The sequence below is a fragment of the Aegilops tauschii genome, chromosome 3 (assembly GCF_002575655.3).
Source record: "Aegilops tauschii subsp. strangulata cultivar AL8/78 chromosome 3, Aet v6.0, whole genome shotgun sequence".
Classification (NCBI taxonomy): Eukaryota; Viridiplantae; Streptophyta; class Magnoliopsida; order Poales; family Poaceae; genus Aegilops; species Aegilops tauschii.
In genome coordinates, this window is record NC_053037.3 from 629,590,725 (window position 1) to 629,610,073 (window position 19,349).

General features: G+C 44.3%; 1 protein-coding gene across 1 annotated transcript; it reads right to left on the reverse strand.

The window, feature by feature from the left end:
• Window positions 1-7,655: 7,655 nt before the first annotated feature.
• Window positions 7,656-10,057, reverse strand: LOC141020872 (protein FAR1-RELATED SEQUENCE 1-like). The gene is made up of 4 exons (XM_073495828.1): window positions 9,529-10,057; window positions 8,994-9,151; window positions 8,127-8,396; window positions 7,656-8,048 (listed from the first exon to the last, which is right to left on the reverse strand). The coding sequence occupies exons 1-4, from the start codon at window positions 10,055-10,057 to the stop codon at window positions 7,656-7,658; spliced, it is 1,350 nt and encodes a 449-aa protein (XP_073351929.1).
• Between the last annotated feature and the right edge of the window lie 9,292 nt (window positions 10,058-19,349).

Genomic DNA, 19,349 nt, shown 5'->3' on the forward strand with positions numbered 1-19,349 from the left:
AAATTGACAAGGATACAACTAGGAGATTCAGAGAGACTTTCAACATAACTGGAAGTTCTCATCCCCAGATCATTACATGGACCAAGATGATTAAGGATATGGGGGAAGAACGGATGACACATTCTTTATGGCTTGGCTTGCGGTTGCATTCAGCACTTTCCTAGCACCAACCACGGCCCTGAGGCTGAGCCCAAAGTGCTACGGACTCATGCTAGATCATGAAAACCTCAAGAACTTCAACATCTGCCTTTTTGTAGCAGAACACATCAATGAAGCTTTCCGGAACATGGACCAGGCGAAGCAAACTGTTTGCTGCTGCTTGTATCACTTGATGGTGAGTGGAAACTAGCACTTCAATGTGTTTTTCTTCTTTTTGTGCAGTCATAGTTTCTGAAAAATACCCCTCATAATAACTGAAATTTGGTTTTTCTTTTTTGGTTCTGCGGCAGATCCTGTACCTTGACGTGCTCGTTCATGACATCCCAGTAAGCAACTGTGCTATACGATCGAATGCATGGGACAGTAACCTAATTGCCAAGGTGATCAAGAAGGACACGATCTCTCCTGGTGTGTTCGGCAAATTACAAGTGAGTTCCCTTTTGTTTTTTTTCAACAGTGGCTATTTTTATGTTCTATTCATTTCTGCCCAGTTTTAATTCCTTGGTAGGTGCATATACGATTTGGAGACCAACTTTTCGACACTTGGAGTTGCGCAAAAACTGTAATCAGTTGGCACAATAATGCCTGTAGTTGCACAGCTTGTAGCTCTAGTTTGGCATGTGGTCACATGTTTCAAGTTGCATGTGGTCATAAGTAAAACTATAATCAGTTTTACTTATCTTTGTTGCACAGATGTGTGACAACAGTTCGCAGAAAATTCAATTGCTGATTGAACTAGTTTTTGGTTTAGTTGAACAAAATTCTACCCAGTTGGTTGCATCCCTTTTTTTAGTTGGCTGTTCACATGTTCTGCACTTTGCATTAGTTGTCTTCCTGTTTATACTAGGTTGGTTGTCTATTAGTCTGCTTAGTTGGGGGTTGGCTGTCTTTATGCTCTTCAGTTGTTTGCGTATGTTGTTCAGTTGCACAAGTTGGTAGAAATTTAGGTAGACACTTTTTGGTAGTTGCGCAAAAACTGTAATTAGATGGCACAATAATGCCTGTAGTTGCACATCTTGTAGCTCTAGTTTTTGGCATGTGGTCACATGTTCATTTTTGTATGAGACATCATATGTTTCAAGTTGCACAATTTTACTTATCTTGTTGCACAGATGTGTGACAACAGTTGGCAGAAACATTCTTTTCAGGTGACCTCTTGGGGGTGCTCTTTTTTTTTGGTTTTGTGCAGTTGCATTCATGTAGAATCCTGTCTGCCCAACATTTTGTTGTAGTTGCACAAGTTATAACATTCTGTTTTTCCTTCAACACAATATCTGCTTTGATAACCTTGTCCTTTTCTTTTTCTCCTTTTCACACCAGCTTAAAGAGGAGTATAGGGGCATGGAGCAGACACCGCTGTTTGGTGGTCTTTTGCAAGCTCAAGCATTCGTTGCATCCAAATTACCACTAACGTACAATCCCCAGGTAAGTCTTTTGCATAAATCAGTTTCGATCATTTACCAACATTTCTTTTTTTTAAACTATTTATAATTGAATGAGTACTCAATTTTTTGATGCAGAAAAAGACAAAGATTGCCAAAGTGGTCAATGACTTGTGCAAGGCAGTAACTGAACAGGTTGGCACCTTCATTGAAGCAGTTGCCAAGATCGATGATGAGGAACCAGATGTTGATCCATATGTACAGTAGACATCAACGGGAACCGCTCCGTCACGCCGTGCTCCAAAAAGGAAGAGACGGGTTTCACCTATACCAGAAGAAGAAGAGTTCATTGAGGAGGAGTCAGACGAAGATGATGAAATGGAAGTACCACAAGATGTTGAAGACGACGGGGAGTCAGATGAGGATGAATCAGAGGAGGAGGACAAAGAAGGAGAGGATGATGATGATGAGGAGGAGGATGATGAGGAGGAGGAGGAGGAGAAGGAAGAGGAGAAGGAAGAGGAGGAAGAGGAGGAGGAGGACAAAGGAGAGGAGGAGGGCAAGGAAGAAGATAGTGAGGCAGAGGAGGAGGAACAAGAAAATGAAGCCAAAGAAGGAGATGGAAACAAAGCTGCAGCAATCGATGGTAGTGAGGGGGAAGGAGAGGACGGGGAGGAATACGAGGATGCCGATCCTGATGATCAAGAGGGATCCAATGGAGGCAGTGACAGTTCAGATGATGATGATGACAATGCCCCTGGTTCTGGTGGTACAGGCGGCAACACAACCAGATCTGCCAACCCTGCCAGCAGTAGCAACTCAATGAGCAGCAGGAGCACACTACAGATGTTGATTGACAAAACTTGCTGGAAAGACAAGAATCTACCAAAGTCAAAGAAAAATGATGAAGCGGAGTCTCGGGGCAGCATTGACATGTTCAAGCTGTGCAACATGAAGCCAGCTTTGCCAACCACCTTCCCTGTGCCAGATTTCCACTAGCAAGAGATGTGCGACAAGATTGATTTTGCTGTTGACCACAATCTGTTCTTCTTGAGTGAGGCTGAAAAGAATACAATTGACATGGAGGAAGCAGGGAAGGGTCTTGATTGGGTTCATTCGAAGGAGAAATACAAGGAATATTTGAAGCAGCTTCCAGATATCAGCTCTAGCAAGAGCAAGGCAGCATCTGTGGCAAACCCTCATGTGGTCCAAAAGAGCAAAGGAGTTACAATGAAGAAGAATCTGAAGTTGCCTCAAACCAAGCAACAGACGCCGAGGGTAGATGCAGAAATAAATGTGGACAAGGAAGTTGTGGCGCAAACTGTTGTGCCAACTGTAGTGATCAGAGAGCCAACCACCATTGAAGATGTGTCAGAAATACCTATTGAGCCTACAACCATCACAGGAGTTCAACAGATCAAGGGGAAGATTCCTCTGTCAACAGCCCCACCTAAACCAGCTAAGCAGCAAAAGATTGTCAAGTTTGCCAAGTGCACAAAGGAGGAACAGGGCAGGGAAGGTGTGGGGTCCAGACACGAGACATAATAATGTGCCACATCCAACTCTGCAGGACTGCCAAGTTCTGCTAGTTTGGTGCCAACTCAGGCTGCAAAGGTGCCAACTGCAGATACCAGTGTGCCAACTGAAGTGGTCACAGTCAAAACTAGCAGAGTTGTTAAGGAAGACTCAACTGCAACCGCAAGCCCCAAGGTGACAATTCATACAGATTCTTCAATGCCAAACACCGAAGGAGGTTGTCAATCTGTCAAACTGCCGTGTCCAAGAGCTACCACAGAGCATCCAAGCAAGTCTGCATCACCAAGAGCTGATTTTCAGAACAGATTAACACAAGAGGAGGTGTTCAACATTGTAAGCAGGTGCAAGCCTCCCAGGCCGCCAACTACAACATTACTGCGAACCAAGTCAGCGAACGATGCACCTGTGAATGTGCCGCAAGAAGATGCCCCTGGCCTTCAACCCATACGCAGATCAAATTCTTGCAGCTATCATGGTGACGGGTACTGCGATGCACCAACTTTCGACCTGGGCATAGATGAATAATGTTGGGCATGCTGCAGCACTTGCTCCAGCAGCACAAACAGGGGAAGCAAATGTGGTTGTCATAGACGAGGATGAGTTGGACCCAGCAACAACGAATGAAGGATGCGTTGCTGCTGATGCTGGCAAGGGATTAGCTCACCAGCCAGATGTTGGATCACCAGACAACTGCCACACCCCGATATGCGGAGAACCAGCAGTTGGCACGAGCAGTTCTTCAGGACCACCTGTTGCAAGAAGACAGAGGAGGGTAATAAGGCCCGGAGCATCTCAAAGGTCTCCTTTCATTTATTACAACAAAAAGAAGACCTTCAACTCAAACGAGGCAGTCAACAAGCTTTACGCTGCCATGTTGTATTGGGTCAAGCATATCCCAGGAGCAGATGATGAGAATACTAGGCAAGCCAACTCCCCACAACCTATGTACATATCTTTTTCAGTTGCACAGTACAACCCACTTAGTTGCACAGCAAGCAGAGCATGTTGCACAGAATAGTGCTTTAAATTGCACACTTTTTGTTTTTTTAATTGCAAAGCAGAGTGGTGTAGTTTGGTAGGGCACGGGCACTTGTATTGCTACAGTATTCGAAAGCTAGCAGGTGATGCACGTCCAGGGCGCCCGTTGTGGCATTTAAGGGCGATGGAGAGCGGTTGTTCATTGTCCAGGGCTGTTGCTGTCAAGGGCAGGGGGTTTGAGATATGTTCATGATTTCTCCTAGTTCTTCTTCAAGTTCTATGTCGAGTTCAAGTTCTATGTTGTTCTTCCCAGTTGGCTGCAACCATATATAAGTTGGTTGTCCATATGCTCTACTGTTGCACTAGTTGTCTTACTGTTTGTACTAGTCGGTTGTCTACACGCTGTTCAGGCGCACAAGTTTGCCTACTGAGTTGGCTGCATCACTATACTAGTTGGCTGTCCATGTGTTCTACACTGGACACTAGTTGCCCTGCTTAGTTTGCTTGCTGTTTTGTGCTAGGTTGGCTGTCTACGCGTCGTTCAGTTTGCACAAGTTGCCTGATTAGTTGGCTGCATCCATGTACTAGTTGGTTGTCCACATGTTTTGCTTTTTTGCACTAGTTGGTTTGTCTATTAGTACTAGGTTGGTTTCCTGTTTGTCTAGTTGGCTTCTTGTTTGTACCAGGTTCGTTTGTCTATTATTCTGCTTAGTTGGGGGTTGGCTGTCTATTTAGTCTACTAGATGATGAGAACACCAGGCAAGCCAACTCCCCACAGCCTATATTCATATCTTTTTTCATTTGCACAGTACCACCCACTTAGTTGGACAGCAAGCAGAGCATGTTGCACATAACAGTGCTTTAAATTGCAGAGTATTGTTTTTTTTAATTGCACATTTTTTCTTTCTTTATGTGACCCTTCAAGCTAACTTTGTCTTTCTTTATGCAGCCCTGAGATAATCAGGTATGGTAATTTCTTCATTTCTTTGAAGGAGTTAGTTGATTCAATGAAGCCAAAGCAGTGGCTTTCAAAAATTGTTATTGAGACTGGAATCATACACATCATGGATAACTTACCAGAAGGGTCAAAGAAAGTTGTCATGCCACTGAGATTTTCTGTAAGTTTTTCAAAAACTTTATACCCTGTTCCTTTTTTGTACCACTTTTGTTGACCAACAAGGAATTCTTTTCATACCCTAGTGCTTGAGCCATGTTTATAATTTTTATGCAGATCAATTTACAGCAGGGTATCTACAATACGAATGAGATAAACAAGAAGTTTGAACACAAGAACCGTCTCGACAAGAAAGATTTGGTGAGTGCTGTGCCCACATGATCCATCTCATATTTGGCACTACAGCATGTTCATTTGCACATGACACATCTATTAGTTGGCAAATACCTTCTGCCAACCTGTTTCAACTTTCACATCTCATTTTTGTAGTGTTTTTTCTTACCTATGGTGTATCTGTATCTGAATCGTTCACGCGTGCAGGTCATGCTGCCAGTGCTTGAGTGCGATAATGTAAACGACCGCGAAGGAGGCAGGCATTATTGGTTCTTCAACATCAACCTGAGGGACGGACATTTCGAAGTCCTTGATTCAAACAGAAAGGTAGAAGACATTGAGTTGATGGACACCGCCTCTACAATTGCGGGGGCAGTATGCCAGCTATGGAGGAAGCATTACCCAAAGCACGAGCACTTCCAGCTTATTGACATCGACGTACCAAAGCAGATTAGCAAGTAAGACAAGAAGCATTACATTGTTCTTTATTTTTTTCAATCAATCTGTAGTCTTTTAAAATTTCCTACTTGTACAATATTTAGTTTTTAAAGACACAAAACTAGTTTGCAATCTGTTTTTCATTTTTATGACTTTCTCAGTTGAACATCAGTAGTTGCACAGTGCCACATAATTAGTTGCACAGTGCCACATAAGTAGTTGCACAGGAACACATAATTAGTTGCCCAGTGCCACAGAGTATATTGTCTTATTGGTTTTAAAAGCCTCCAACATTTTTTCTTTTTCCCCACTGCAGCAATGAGTGTGGTCTGTTCGCACTGTTTAACGCCACTGAGTGGAATGGGAGCCTACTGCCCAACTATGAGCCCAAGGAAGATCTCAACCTTAGGAAGAAGCTGGCATATGATTGGGTCACCAGCCCGCACAACTCTGCCCCATGGGGGAAGGTGCTGAGATTTGAAAAGGACTAGGTCGGTACACTTTTTTTTTATTTTTTTGCCATTTTTTCCGATGCCTTGCAGGTTTGCACAATTTTTATAAACATTTTGTAGTTGCATACTAGTAGTATTTCTTTTGCAACTAAATGTCATCACTTTTGTTCACACATTACGAGAACTGGGCATACAATTGTTCGACAAGTAAATATTAAATGATTTGCCAACAAAGGCACAAATAGCAACCATTTTTACACAGTGCATTAACTAATTCAAGGAAAACAACTTAGAGAGGAGAAAGCATAGTTGTTGTATTTGTCCACTTTTTGCCCCCTAAATTGCTCAAAAACCATCATTCTTTTCTTTTTTCCCATTTTTGATACAGACAATTCAAGAGAATCACAGCAGCCTGAGTGGACACACACCAGCAGTGTGCTCTGTAGATTGGCATTGGCTGTATTTGTTTTTCTTCTTTGGGTGTAGCTCCAGCGCCGATTTTTACCGTCGACTCTTTGCCCTACCCTTTGTAGTAGACCTTGGAGGATCCCTAGGCACAAAATCATCATAGGCTTGTGCTGGGGATGGAGCCTCCAACTGGCAGGACCATCACGAGCTTGTGTTTGATCACCTGTGGAATAATCATATAAAAAGTTTAGTTTTTTTTTCACGCAACCATGACTGATGTTCTCTGCAACCACACAGCTTATGTTGTGCAACTAATTTGTTGCTTTGTGCAAATTAAGTTAAAAAAATCTGTAGTAGCACGGCCTGTAATGCCACTTGGTCGGTAATCACCTATAGCCAGAACAGGAAAGAGCAAGTTAGTTTGTTTGTCTTGATGCTTGAACTAACAGAGCGCGCGCAACTGGGTAGCCTGTTCTGAGCAACTGGGAACCATGATGTGCACAACTGAAATCACACACCTAGTTAGATGGGGTGTTGGGCAGGTAATTACCTGGATGATGAACCCTCTGAGTATTCCCTGTAGGGCCATTAGGAGGAGCACGCGGGGCACTGCTTGTTGGGCCAGGCGGGGGAGGAGGTGGAGGACCATGTTGTGTAGGGCCTGGAGGTGGAGGAGGTCCTCGAGGGTTGCCATCAGCTATAGTTAGAACAGGAAAAACCAGTTAGTTGTTTTATTTTGATGCTCATAGCGTGCGCAACTGGGTAGCATGTTCTGTGCAACTGGGCACCATGATGTGTGCAACTGGGCACCATGATGTGTGCAACTGAAATCACACACCTAGTTAGATGGGGGTGTTGGGCATGTAATTACCTGGATGGTGAGGCCCGTGAGTACTCCCTGTAGGGCCATTGGGAGGAGCATGCGGGGCACTGCTTGTCGGGCCAGGCGGGGGAGGAGGTGGAGGACCATGCCGTGTAGGGCCTGGAGGTGGAGGAGGTCCTCGAGGGTTGCCATCATTTGATGGCCCCGTGGCAGCAGTCGGTTTTTTTCTTTTTCTTGGACTTGTTCAGGTGGCCGATCTCGGTACGTGTTGCGCGCATATGCTTGTATACAATTGCTTGTGCTAGATCAGAACCACTCGCAAACTTTGCTAGTTTCCGAAAATCGTATATCATGATCCTCTCCCTTATCTGCTTCTTTGATTGAGGAGGCATTTCATTTGGTTGCTCATAACCAGTCCCTGGCGCACTAGGTAGAGCAGTAGGTGTCCACCATCTTAGCAGGTACCTTTCCGGTATGACATCAACTCCAATATGGGTGAACACCTTGAGGATGTGGCAACAGAGGATGTCGTCCTTGTCCATTTTACAGCACTCACACAAATAGGAACCCTCCTCCACCCTTGCCTGCACCAAGTAGTTTCGAGAACCATATTTGGCAACAAATTCCTAGTTTGGTCTGAGCTCAAATATATAAGCACCAACTTGGAATGCATTATAACGTCCAATCAGCTCAAACTCTTCTCTGAACTTGCGGTAAAGGTCCCTAGTGTAGGTTTTGTAAGCTTGCTTCTCTATTGGGAAGTTGGACCACATCTCAATCTCAAGGTGTTCTGTCCTGTAATCATTGCAGCCTTCCTTGGCAAGGATGTGGTTCTGAATTTTTTCATATTGTTTGACGAAGTTCAGCATCGAGTTGTGTGGGTTCACATATCTTTTTAGGACAACGTTGAATCCCTCACTACGCTGTGTAGACTGCAGAAAGGGGAAGAACCTGTGTTTGAAGTAGCACGACACCCAAGTTGACATGTATTCGTACAACTTCTCAAAGTGTGTCTATGTCATAGCCTCGTACTTCACCATTAACCCAGCCCAATTCTGTTCAAACTCGTCTGGAGTGAAGCTGAAGTCAACATAGTAGTTGAAATCATCAGAGAGCCCTGGATTCCGGCACAACAGCCAACCAACTTTTTCCTGGGCCTTCTTCATGATGTGCCATCGACAACATCGATGCACGGTGGTTGGAAAGATGCTCTGTATTGACTGCCTCATTGGACCATCTTGATCGGTTATGAAGTTGTCAAGAGGTTTGCCACCCATAGCCTCTAGGAATGCTTGGAAGACCCAATCAAAGCTTGATGCCAACTCCTGCCTCACAAACGCGCAACCGAGCATGAAAGATTGGCCATGTCGGTTTATTCCAATGAAGGGTGCGAACGGCATATTATACATGTTGGTCATGTAGGTAGTGTCAAACGATATGCAATCGTGGTACGCCTCAGCATAAGCTTTTCGAGCTAAGCCATCCACCCAAAATATGTTGACAACTCTGTCCTCTTCATCATATTTTACCTTATAGAAGAAGTCTGGATCGGTTTTCTGTATATCCTTGAAGTGCGCAATTGTCTCAATCATGTCACCCTCCTTTGTGTCATCTCTACGGAAGCTTGTACACACATTTGTTATTGCCTTTGGTCCGAACGGCACCATCATCTCAGATCCGTAGAACTCTGCCATTACATGCATCATACGTCATGCATAATACAAAAACAAACAGTATATCCTTTTTTTAGTTGCACGAATGCGCACATCCAGCTGCACAGTAATAGGACATGTGTTGGCACATAAGATAATTGCAGGAAATGGACACCTAGCTGCACCTTTTTAAAAACACTTTGCACTTTTTGCATACAGGACATTGTGTAGTTGCACAGTAAAGACAATCTAGTTGCACAACAAGCACCAAAGTGATATACAAACAACATGGGAAGTTGGACACCAGTTGCACAGTTAAGTCATTTCAGTTGCACAGTAGTACCATAATAGTTGCACACTGGACTACCTAGAGGGAAACTTAATTCTTTAAGGGATATAGAAAACACCACACCTGTAGTCAAGTTGCAGTTATACAAGATGCGCAAAAGCTCTTTTTCATCAGGTGAGATGCCTTGGTGGGATCTCAAGTATTTGGACAATGAAGGTTTGTTCACGAGCGGATGATTGTGGTCACGAACAAAGTGTGTCACCTCCCATCGCCCATCTATCAGCTTCACCAACATTTTCGCCTTGCATTGAGTCTGCTTTATTGTCTCGCGTTTCCGTTTCTTCTTCTTCTTACTTGGACCAGCCTCCTCTTCAGCAAAGATTGGAGGTTCATCTTCCATTTCCTCATCACTGTCAACAGTTTTTGGATCTGGAATAGTGTCCAGGATAGGAGGAGCCTCAGCTCCTCCATCATCAGCTTTGGGCTTCTTGAACTTGTTGCAGCAAAACTGTTGTTTTACCAATACATTGGTGTGGGGTGTCCGCCTAGAGGTGTTCATCTTGACAGAGAAACCCATCCGTAGTGCGTAACTGTTGTAGTGATCCTTAGCAATTTGAAGGCTGTCAAACCTCATGCCAACATATGGTTCCATAGGTTGAGAACCAGCCTCATCCTCTCCTTCTTCTAGTTACACAGCTCCGTCAACAGCCCCAGCTCCTAGCTCAGTCCTGGTTGGACCAGGAACATTTGCCGCGGTTCCCGTGTCATCAAGAGTATGGCTCTCTGACTGCAAAGACACCACTACAGGGGCACCACGGGTTGATGACTGGCCTGCCACATTGTCATGGCCCATAGGGTTACCACCACGACTTGCCTGCGTGTAGTAAATAGATTGTCCATTTTCTGTCCAATTTCCTTGTTGTATGCTGGGTTGCTGCTGATCCATATCATGAGGAAGCTCATTGAGATCAGGAGGCAACTCATTGAGATCAAGCATTTTTTTTTCCTTTTTTGGATGCTGCCACACACTCCCTGCACATATATAAAAAGAAGAAAGTGATGTCATTAGTTGTTAACCACAGAAAAGAGTGTTTCAAACAACCTAAAATTTTAGTAAATAGGCAGTTGCACACCATTTTATGACAATCTTAGTTCCAAAAGCAACATGACTGTGCCATAATCTTTATTATAACAGTTATGCATTTTTTGTTTGCACAGAGTTGTTATGTTAGTTGCATAGTTTGCAGTAAATAGCTGGCAAGAACATGACTTCTTTTTACTAAAGAGTTTTCTGACATTTTCCCTTTGTTTGTTGCAATGATCAGCAGGTTTTCTGTTTGGCAAGGAGCTGTTTCAGATTTTTCTGCACATAATTTGATGTTACATTTGAGACGAAAATCCAGGTGAAAGAAGAAAGACGAATTGGATGACAGATTATAGTTATATGTTTTTATCGCCGTTTATGTTTTTAGTTCTGGTATATTGAACATATTTTTACACTATAGCTTTGCAATAGGTGTGGGACCAGAATATATGTGTGGGACAAGATTATATGCGTGAATATTTTAATATGGTTTGTGGCTTCATTAGCTATGGACAAAAGTTCTTGTGTTTTTGCTGTCGCACTACAGATTTCTGGTTTTCGCTAGAATAGATGTCTCAATTGCCAGGATGCATTTTTTCAGTTGGCCAGCATACATATTCAGTTGGATAGTCAATGTGTTTAGTTGGCTAGAATAGATGTCTCAGTTGGCCAGGTTGCATTTATTTCAGTTTTGGCCAACATGCATGTTCAGTTGGACAGTTAATGTGTTCAGTTGGCTAGAATAGATGTTTCAGCTGGCCAAGATACATTTTTTTAGTTTTGGCCAACATGCATGTTTAGTTGGCCAGAAAACATGTTTGTATTGCACATATACTACAGGTTTTCTAAAGTATTCACTCACAAATATCCAGTACACGTGGGGTACAATGCATGTTTTAGTTTTGGCTAGCATGCATGCTGAGTTGCCAGAATATAGGTTCAGTTGGCTGGGATGCATGTTTCAGTTGCACATTTATGAATTTTTCGTTGCACATATCTTTTGGATAGTCAATTTGTTCATTTGCAAACAATAACTACAAGTTGGTAGAATGCATGTTTAGTTTTTGGCTACAATGCTTGTTGAGTTGGCTTTAATCATGTTTTAATTGGCCAGAGAACTTGTTTTAGTTGGCTTGTTTAACACATCCAGGCGGTAGAAACTTGTTTGGCATGCATCATATTCAGTAAAGTTGGTCCCAAACCATGTTTAGTGTGCAACTAGGCAGCTGTGCAACTAAACTTAAATGACTTGTGTTTAGTTGCACAAACCAGGAAATAGTAGGCTTCCATCCATGGTTAGTTGCACAGTAATTTGTGGTACTTGTTTTCAGTTGCAGATATGTCATTCATGGGGGGGGGGGGGGGTAGGGTGGTGTGATGTGCCAGATTCACCTCTTTTCTGAAGCAGCTTCTCCATGGATTTGTGCTAGATCCATGGAGAAGGCGGTTTACATATGCCTACATATAGAGGGAAGTGAAGAGGGGCAGAGGGGGCTTACCTACTTGATGTTGCTGCCTGGTATGGTTCTGACCACCCTGTCCTTAGATCTTCTTTTTTGAAGCAGTTCCTTCTTCTACTTTGGGGCTCCCATGGTGGCTGTGTAGGAGGAGGAAGAAGGGCTGGGGGCGATTTTGTTGGATCTCCTTCTGGCGTGCAGAAGAAGAAGCCGGCAGCGTGGGAGGGGCTGGGGCGTGGGTGCGAGCGGGCGTGGGGGCGAGCTGGGGATAGCTGGCCACGTGGGGGGGGGGGTGGGTGGGCGATTCTGTTGGTGGCCGCTCGATCGGTCGGTTTGGTGGCCGCTCGATCGGTCTGTTTGGTGGCCCCTTCCTTTTCTCTTCCGCTGGGGACAGGGGGTTACCCTTTTCGGCCGGCCGCTCGGTTGCACTAGTGGGCAATGGCTCGTGATGTTTCTTTTTTTTCATGTGAAATCATATAAGATAGAACATGTGCTGGAGTTGTTTTCAAGTGGAATCTTCCACCTCTTTTGTTAAAAAAAGTTCATGAGTTTGAGAAAAAGTTGATGAATTTGAAAAAGTTCACTAACTTAAGGAAAAAGTGCATGATTTTGAAAATAAATTCACGAATTAAAAAATGAATTCGAAAAACTTTATGAATATAAGAAAAATTTCATGAATTTGGAAAAAGTTCATGAATTTAAGAAAAAACTCCACAAATTAAGAAATATTCTAAAATTTGAAAAAGATAATGAGTTTGAAAAAAATAAAATAAATATTATTAAAATAAATAAAAATAAAAAGGAGAGAAAAAAGAAAAAAAAGAAAAAAAACAAAAAAAAAATGAAAAAACCGACTTAAACCAAAAAGCCAAAAACACATAAAAGAAAAAAGCACTTGGGAAACCTCTAGAAGCATCCCAGAGCCGGTGGGGCTTCTAAAAAACTGAACTCCAATGGTTCCTATATGGGGTGGCTTGTTAAGAAGGAAGACATCAAGTGAAGATATGCGGTCGAGAAAGAACAAAAAAAAAGTAATTGGGCCTGAGCCCAAGTGGGAGGGGGGGGGGGGGGTACGTCAGTTCGTGGATTGTACTTTAACTAGCATTGAGGGCGCGTAATAGGATTTGGGCACATCATCCACAACGCTACAAGCGAGGTATAACCTCTCCCTTTGTTTATTACTCGCCTAAATTGTTGGCTCCAATAGGCTGGCCGGATAGCGTTGATTCTAGGAAAATTTAGGCACCCATTTTTGGGAACATTTCACCCTATTTTAAAAAGGTTCTGACCGTTTTTTAAATTTCCACTTCTTTCTGTGTTTTTCTCTATGGTTTTATTGCTTTTCCTAGCTTTTCCCTATTTGTTTTTAATTTTCTTCTCTTTCATTTTTCATTGTTTTCCCTATTTTCTATTTTCAAACACATGTCAACTTTTTTTAATATAATTTGAATTTTTTTTGTATTCAAGTTGAACGTTTGTCATATACACATTCAATTTTTAGCACATAGTACATTTTTTAAATACATGGTGATCAAATTTTAAACACACATTGAACATTTTTCAGAAACGTCCTAAACATATTTATTGAACATGTGAAATTTATTTAAGAGGCCTGAAAGTTAAAAACAATTATGAAAAAAAATTACGTATATATGATGGACATGTTTTTGATCGTGTGAAATAAATTGTAGATGTCATGCATATTAGTTTTGAATGGTAAGAATATTCTGTAAAATTGTAAAAAAAAAATTCGTACACATTTCTCAATGTGTGGTGACATTTTTCGTAATTGAGTAAGTAACGTTTCTAAATATGTACAGTTGAAATACTTTGTAATATAAATAAAGTAAAAAGGTGTAAAAAAACAGAAAGGAAAAAAGAACGAACAAAATAGAGATACATAACCAAACAACACGGGTGGAACTTTCTACTGGGCCGGCTAAGTAGAGAGTCTCCCTTGAAAATATGAACAAATTTTGAAGATTTAGATCATTTTTTGAAACTTGTAAATTAAAAAATATAATTAAATTAAAATAAACCAAAACTATGAAAAAAAAAGCAAAAAAGAAACCTTAGATAAAACAGTAAAATAAGAAAGATACAGGTACCGAAGGTTAAAATTAAAAAGATACTGGTTCTGGAAGGTTCCCAAGAACGGCCAGGAACCTTCCTAAAACCCTGTAGTGCCAAAATGCTATTTTGGGGTTTCAACAAATTCTGAAAATAAATCAACATGTTTATATGGAAAGATGAATAGTGCATGTATTATTGACTATTTAGAAATCACCATTTTTGTCATTTTTGTATAGCTTACATCTTTACTTATATTGCACATGTGCAAATTTTGATGATGAAATAAGTAACCATGTGAGTTACACGAAAATGAAAAAAAAATCATTAATTTGGAAAGATGAATAGTGCATGTATTATTCACTATTTAGAAATCACCATTGTTGTCATTTTTGTATAGCTTACATCTTTACTTATTTCATGACCAAACTTTACACATATGTAATATACATCCATATGATCACGTACAATTATTTTCGAGTTTTTTCAAACATTAAATGTGATTTTAAAAGTATTTAAAATATGGTCCTCCAATATTCTCATTCCACTGCACAAAGCGTGGGCCTTATCTACATACTAACTGATCAGCTCATGACAATTCTAGAAAGTCCTTTTTTTAGGGAGACAATTCTAGAAAGTTAGGGCGTGGATGTGTAGCCGGACAGAAGAAAAAATAAATTCGAGGGAAAGAAGATTTTGATTTCGATGATAGATCTACCAAGTTGGGTTCTGAATGTGAAACCTGTTGCAAATATAGAATATGTGCATGAATGGCCTGTCGTGAAGTCTTTGGATGCCCTGCCATATCCATCGGTTCAGACAAATCACACATGGCCTGCACCTGTATCTCTGCATATAATATATAAAGGTGTGGTATCTCAACATATATATGCAGTCTGTTTTTTTTTGCGGTTATATATATGCAGTCTGTCAGAGTGGAATATTAACTAATACTGTACACAACATGTACTAGGATACATGTCACGATGTACTACGTAGTACTAATTTTCACAGGCTACGAGAAAGGCTCAGTCCTCCCTGACTGCGCCGCGGGCACGCCGACCAGAGCGCGCTGCAAGAGCCAGAGGGCTGCACATGGGCGTGCGCACTTAATCCCCTCTCTCTCTCTAAGCTTTTTCACCCGCTATGTCTGAATGTCTCTCCTCTCCCAATCTTTTTTGTTTCCTTAATTAATTAGCTCATGTATGCTGCAATTGAGTTTGTGTTATGTTATCACTAGCTAGCCATACCATGTAGGTCTAAACGCTATTATATTTCTTTATTTACATAGAGAGTACGTACTGGTATGCTAGTATGCTGCCATCGGGCATATACCTATGTTAACTTGTTTTTTTTCTTCATCCTATTGGGTTTATACAGGCTTCTGTTTTTTGCACTTATCATATATAGATGCATACGATTTGTTGGGTTATACAACTTTAAAATCGACGTGGTCAAGAAATGAAAAGGTCCCTGTGCACTGCCCATTAATATTTTAGATTGTGTGGTTGGTCATTTTACACCACTGTTAACTAATAGTAAAAACTTTTTTTTGCGAGAAACTAATAGTAAAAACTGACCAACACAGAACAGTAAGGAAAATTATCATTCAGCTGGACAGAGGGCATCGTATGTTCTCGTGCAGCTGTCATTTTGTATTCTGAAATCACCTGCATCAACTGCATATAGTACATCTCATCCACTTGTCCATTTTTTATTCTGAAATCATCAGCAACTTCATATAGTACATCTCAACTTGTTTCTCTCGGAGATGTAACCCATCAATTGCTATTATTATCACTAGACAATGGATGGTTCAGTGTATACGGACATTATTATCCTGTTCAGTTTTCCTTTTCAATAAACTTCGATATTGCTCTCACCATCCAAGGCGAGGGAGGCCGACGGATTTAGCCGTTAGAGGCCTTTACTCCCCAGTAGCCTTGAGAGACCCCCTACTAGCGGCTAGGGTTAGGAAAAACAAGGAGTTGTCATAAAGATTAGGAGCATATCGACTCCACATTAATCAATCACTAACAAGTCAACAACACACGTTGAAGTATTATTTGAGAAGATGTTGGTGCCATTTTAGCTACCCTTTTGGTTGGGTTTATAAGTCGGGCACCCTGGTGGGGCAAACTCTGGTTGAATTTTGTGCATTTAGAAAGCGAATGGGGGGTGAAATTTTCATCATTGATTTATTACCTCTATCAGGGCAAGCGGTTCCGCATCAGCAACCAGATCGATATCTTCGACATCTTGGCCATGAACAGACACTACCGGAACAGGGCTCGATGCCGATAGCCAAATGTATGCCGACGGCCCCCGTCGGCCTACTCCACGCTATGCCGACAGCTGGGTCCAGGCCGTCGGCGTACGACGGCCGTCGGGCTATCCCTGTCTAAGCCGACGGCCCCCATCGGCAAAGAATAGCCGTCGGCTTAGCCCAGACTACGCCTACAGCTGCCGTCGGCATATACGGGCCGTCGGCATAGATGTGGGCCCGCCGACCACGCTCGTGACGGGCGGCTAACGGCGTCGGATCTATGCCGACGGCAGAGAGGGGCGGCCGTCGGCATAGATACGGGTGAAACGTCATCGATCCAAAGCACACCGACCAAGACCTATGCCGACGGCCACCGTCGGCATAGATGACACGTCATCGATCCGCGGCACGCCGTCCATCCGCCCTGGCCGCAGCTTTGCCGTCGGCATATCTTTTTTTTGCCTTTTTTTCATAGCTATATTTTTATGTTTTCTTACATATTATTATTTGACTAACTTACATGTAGCATGTGTTAATATAAGCATACATACATTATTTTTCGGTTCTATACAAGGGGTGTGACCCCCCTCCCGGACGGCGCCACCGCTGGCCGGCACCTGGAGTGGGGAACAGCTGCATCTGGTCTATACGAAGGGGACGTTGCTCCCAAGTGTTTCTATATATGGGATGACCTACCACAACCGGGTGGTGTGGTGGCATGTCTGAAGAGGCGACACGCATCTCCGGGGTGTGGCCCCCCTCGCGGACGGCGTCGCCGCCGGCACCTGGAGGGGGGAAACGGCCGCGTCAGGTCTACACGGAGGGGATGTAGCTGTGAGTTTGGCCCGAACGTTGCTCCCAGATTTTCCTATGGGATGACCTAACACAACCGGGTGGAGAGGTCCACTGGTCAATGCCCGTCCGTGGGAAGTCAAAGGGCTATATCTCGTGGTCAACCGCTCCAGGGTTAGGCGGGACGGGGGCCCTGGGGTGAAGCAATGCCACCGGAGCGTCGCACCGGGCCCTCATACATGCGGGGTGGTGTTGTGGCATGTCTGAAGAGGTGTCACGCGTCTTCGGGGTGTGCCCCCCTCAAGGACGGCGCAACCACCGGCACCTGGAGGGGGGAAACGACCGTGTCGGGACTACACGGAGGGGATGTAGTTGTGGGTTTCGCCCGGATGTTGCTTCCAGGTGTCCCTCTGGGCTGACCTAACACAACCGGGTGGAGAGGTCCACTGGTCAAAGCCCATCCGTGGAAAGTCAAAGGGCTAGATCTCGTGGTCAACCGTTCTAGGGTTAGGCGGGACGGGGGCCCTGGGGGGAAGCACTGACACCGGAGCGTCGCACCGGGCCCTCATACATGCGGGGTGGTGTTGTGGCATGTCTAAAGAGGCGGCACGCGTCTCCGGGGTGTGGCCCCCCTCAAGGACGGCGCCGTCGCTGGCACCTGGAGGGGGGAAACGGACGCGTCGGGTCTACACGGAGGGGATCTTGCTGTGGGTTTGGCCCGGATGTTGCTTCTGGGCTGACCTAACACAACCGGGTGGAGAGGTCCACTAGTCAAAGCCCGTCCGTGGGAAGTCAAAGGGCTAGATCTCGTGGTCAACCGCTCCAGGGTTAGGCGGGACGGGGGCCCTGGGGGGAAGAAATGCCACCGGAGCATTGCACCGGGCCCTCATACATGCCGGGTGGTGTAGTGGCATGTCTGAAGAGTCGGCACGTGTCTCCGGGGTGTGGCCCCCCTCAAGGACGGCGCCATCGCCGACACCTGGAGGGGGGAAACGGACGCGTCGGGTCTACACAGAGGGGATCTTGCTGTGGGTTTGGCCCGGATGTTGCTTCCAGGTGTCCCTCTGGGTTTACCTAACACAACCGGGTGGAGAGGTCCACTAGTCAAAGCCCGTCCGTCGAAAGTCAAAGGGCTAGATCTTGTGGTCAACCGCTCCAGGGTTAGGCGGGACGGGGGCCCTGGGGGGGTAGCAATGCCACCGGAGCGTCGCACCGGCCCCTCATACATGAGGGGTGGTGTGGTGGCATGTCTGAAGAGGCGGCACGCATCTCCGGGGTGTGGCCCCCCTCACGGACGGTGCCTCCGCCGGCACCTGGAGGGGGGAAACTGACGCGTCGGGTCTAGACGGAGGGGATGTAGCTGTGGGTTTGGCCCGGATGTTGCTCCCAGGTGTTCCTCTAGCCTGACCTAACACAACCGGGTGGAGAGGTCTACTGGTCAAAGCCCGTCCGTGGAAAGTCAAAGGGCTAGATCTCGTGCTCAACCGCTCCAGGGTTAGGCGGGATGGGGGCCCTGGGGGTAGCAATGCCACCGGTGATACGTCTCCATCGTATCTACTTTTCCAAACACTTTTGCCCTTGTTTTGGACTCTAACTTGCATGATTTGAATGGAACTAACCCTGACTGACGCTGTTTTCAGCAGAATTGCCATGGTGTTATTTTTGTGCAGAAATGAAAGTTCTCGGAATGACCTGAAACTTCACGGAGAATATTTTTGGAATATATAAAAATACTGGCGAAAGAATCATGGCCAGGGGGCCCACACCCTGTCCATGAGGGTGGGAGGCGCGCCCCCTGCCTCGTGGGCCCCCTGTTGCTCCACCGACCTCAACTCCAACTCCATATATTCACGTTCGAGGAGAAAAAATCAGAGAGAAGGATTCATCGCGTTTTACGATACGAAGCCGCCGCCAAGCCCTAAACTCTCTCGGGAGGGCTGATCTAGAGTCCGTTCGGGGCTCTGGAGAGGGGAATCCGTCGCCGTCGTCATCATCAACCTTCCTCCATCACCAATTTCATGATGCTCACAGCCATGCGTGAGTAATTCCATCGTAGGCTTGCTGGACGGTGATGGGTTGGATGAGATTTATCATGTAATTGAGTTAGTTTTGTTAGGGTTTGATCCCTAGTATCCACTATGTTCTGAGATTGATGTTGCTATGACTTTGCTATGCTTAATGCTTGTCACTAGGGCCCGAGTGCCATGATTTCAGATCTGAACCTATTATGTTTTCATGAATATATGTGAGTTCTTGATCCTATCTTGCAAGTCTA

Excerpts from the sequence above, each read along its gene's own strand:
- LOC141020872 (XM_073495828.1), bottom strand. The coding sequence starts at position 10,057 with ATGGAACCATATGTTGGCATGAGGTTTGACAGCCTTCAAATTGCTAAG. Across the intron at positions 8,397-8,993 it reads ATCCAGACTTCTTCTATAAG|TCTACACAGCGTAGTGAGGG; the intron begins GTAAAATATGAT and ends CCCTTTCTGCAG. Across the intron at positions 8,049-8,126 it reads GACGTTATAATGCATTCCAA|GCAAGGGTGGAGGAGGGTTC; the intron begins GTTGGTGCTTAT and ends TACTTGGTGCAG.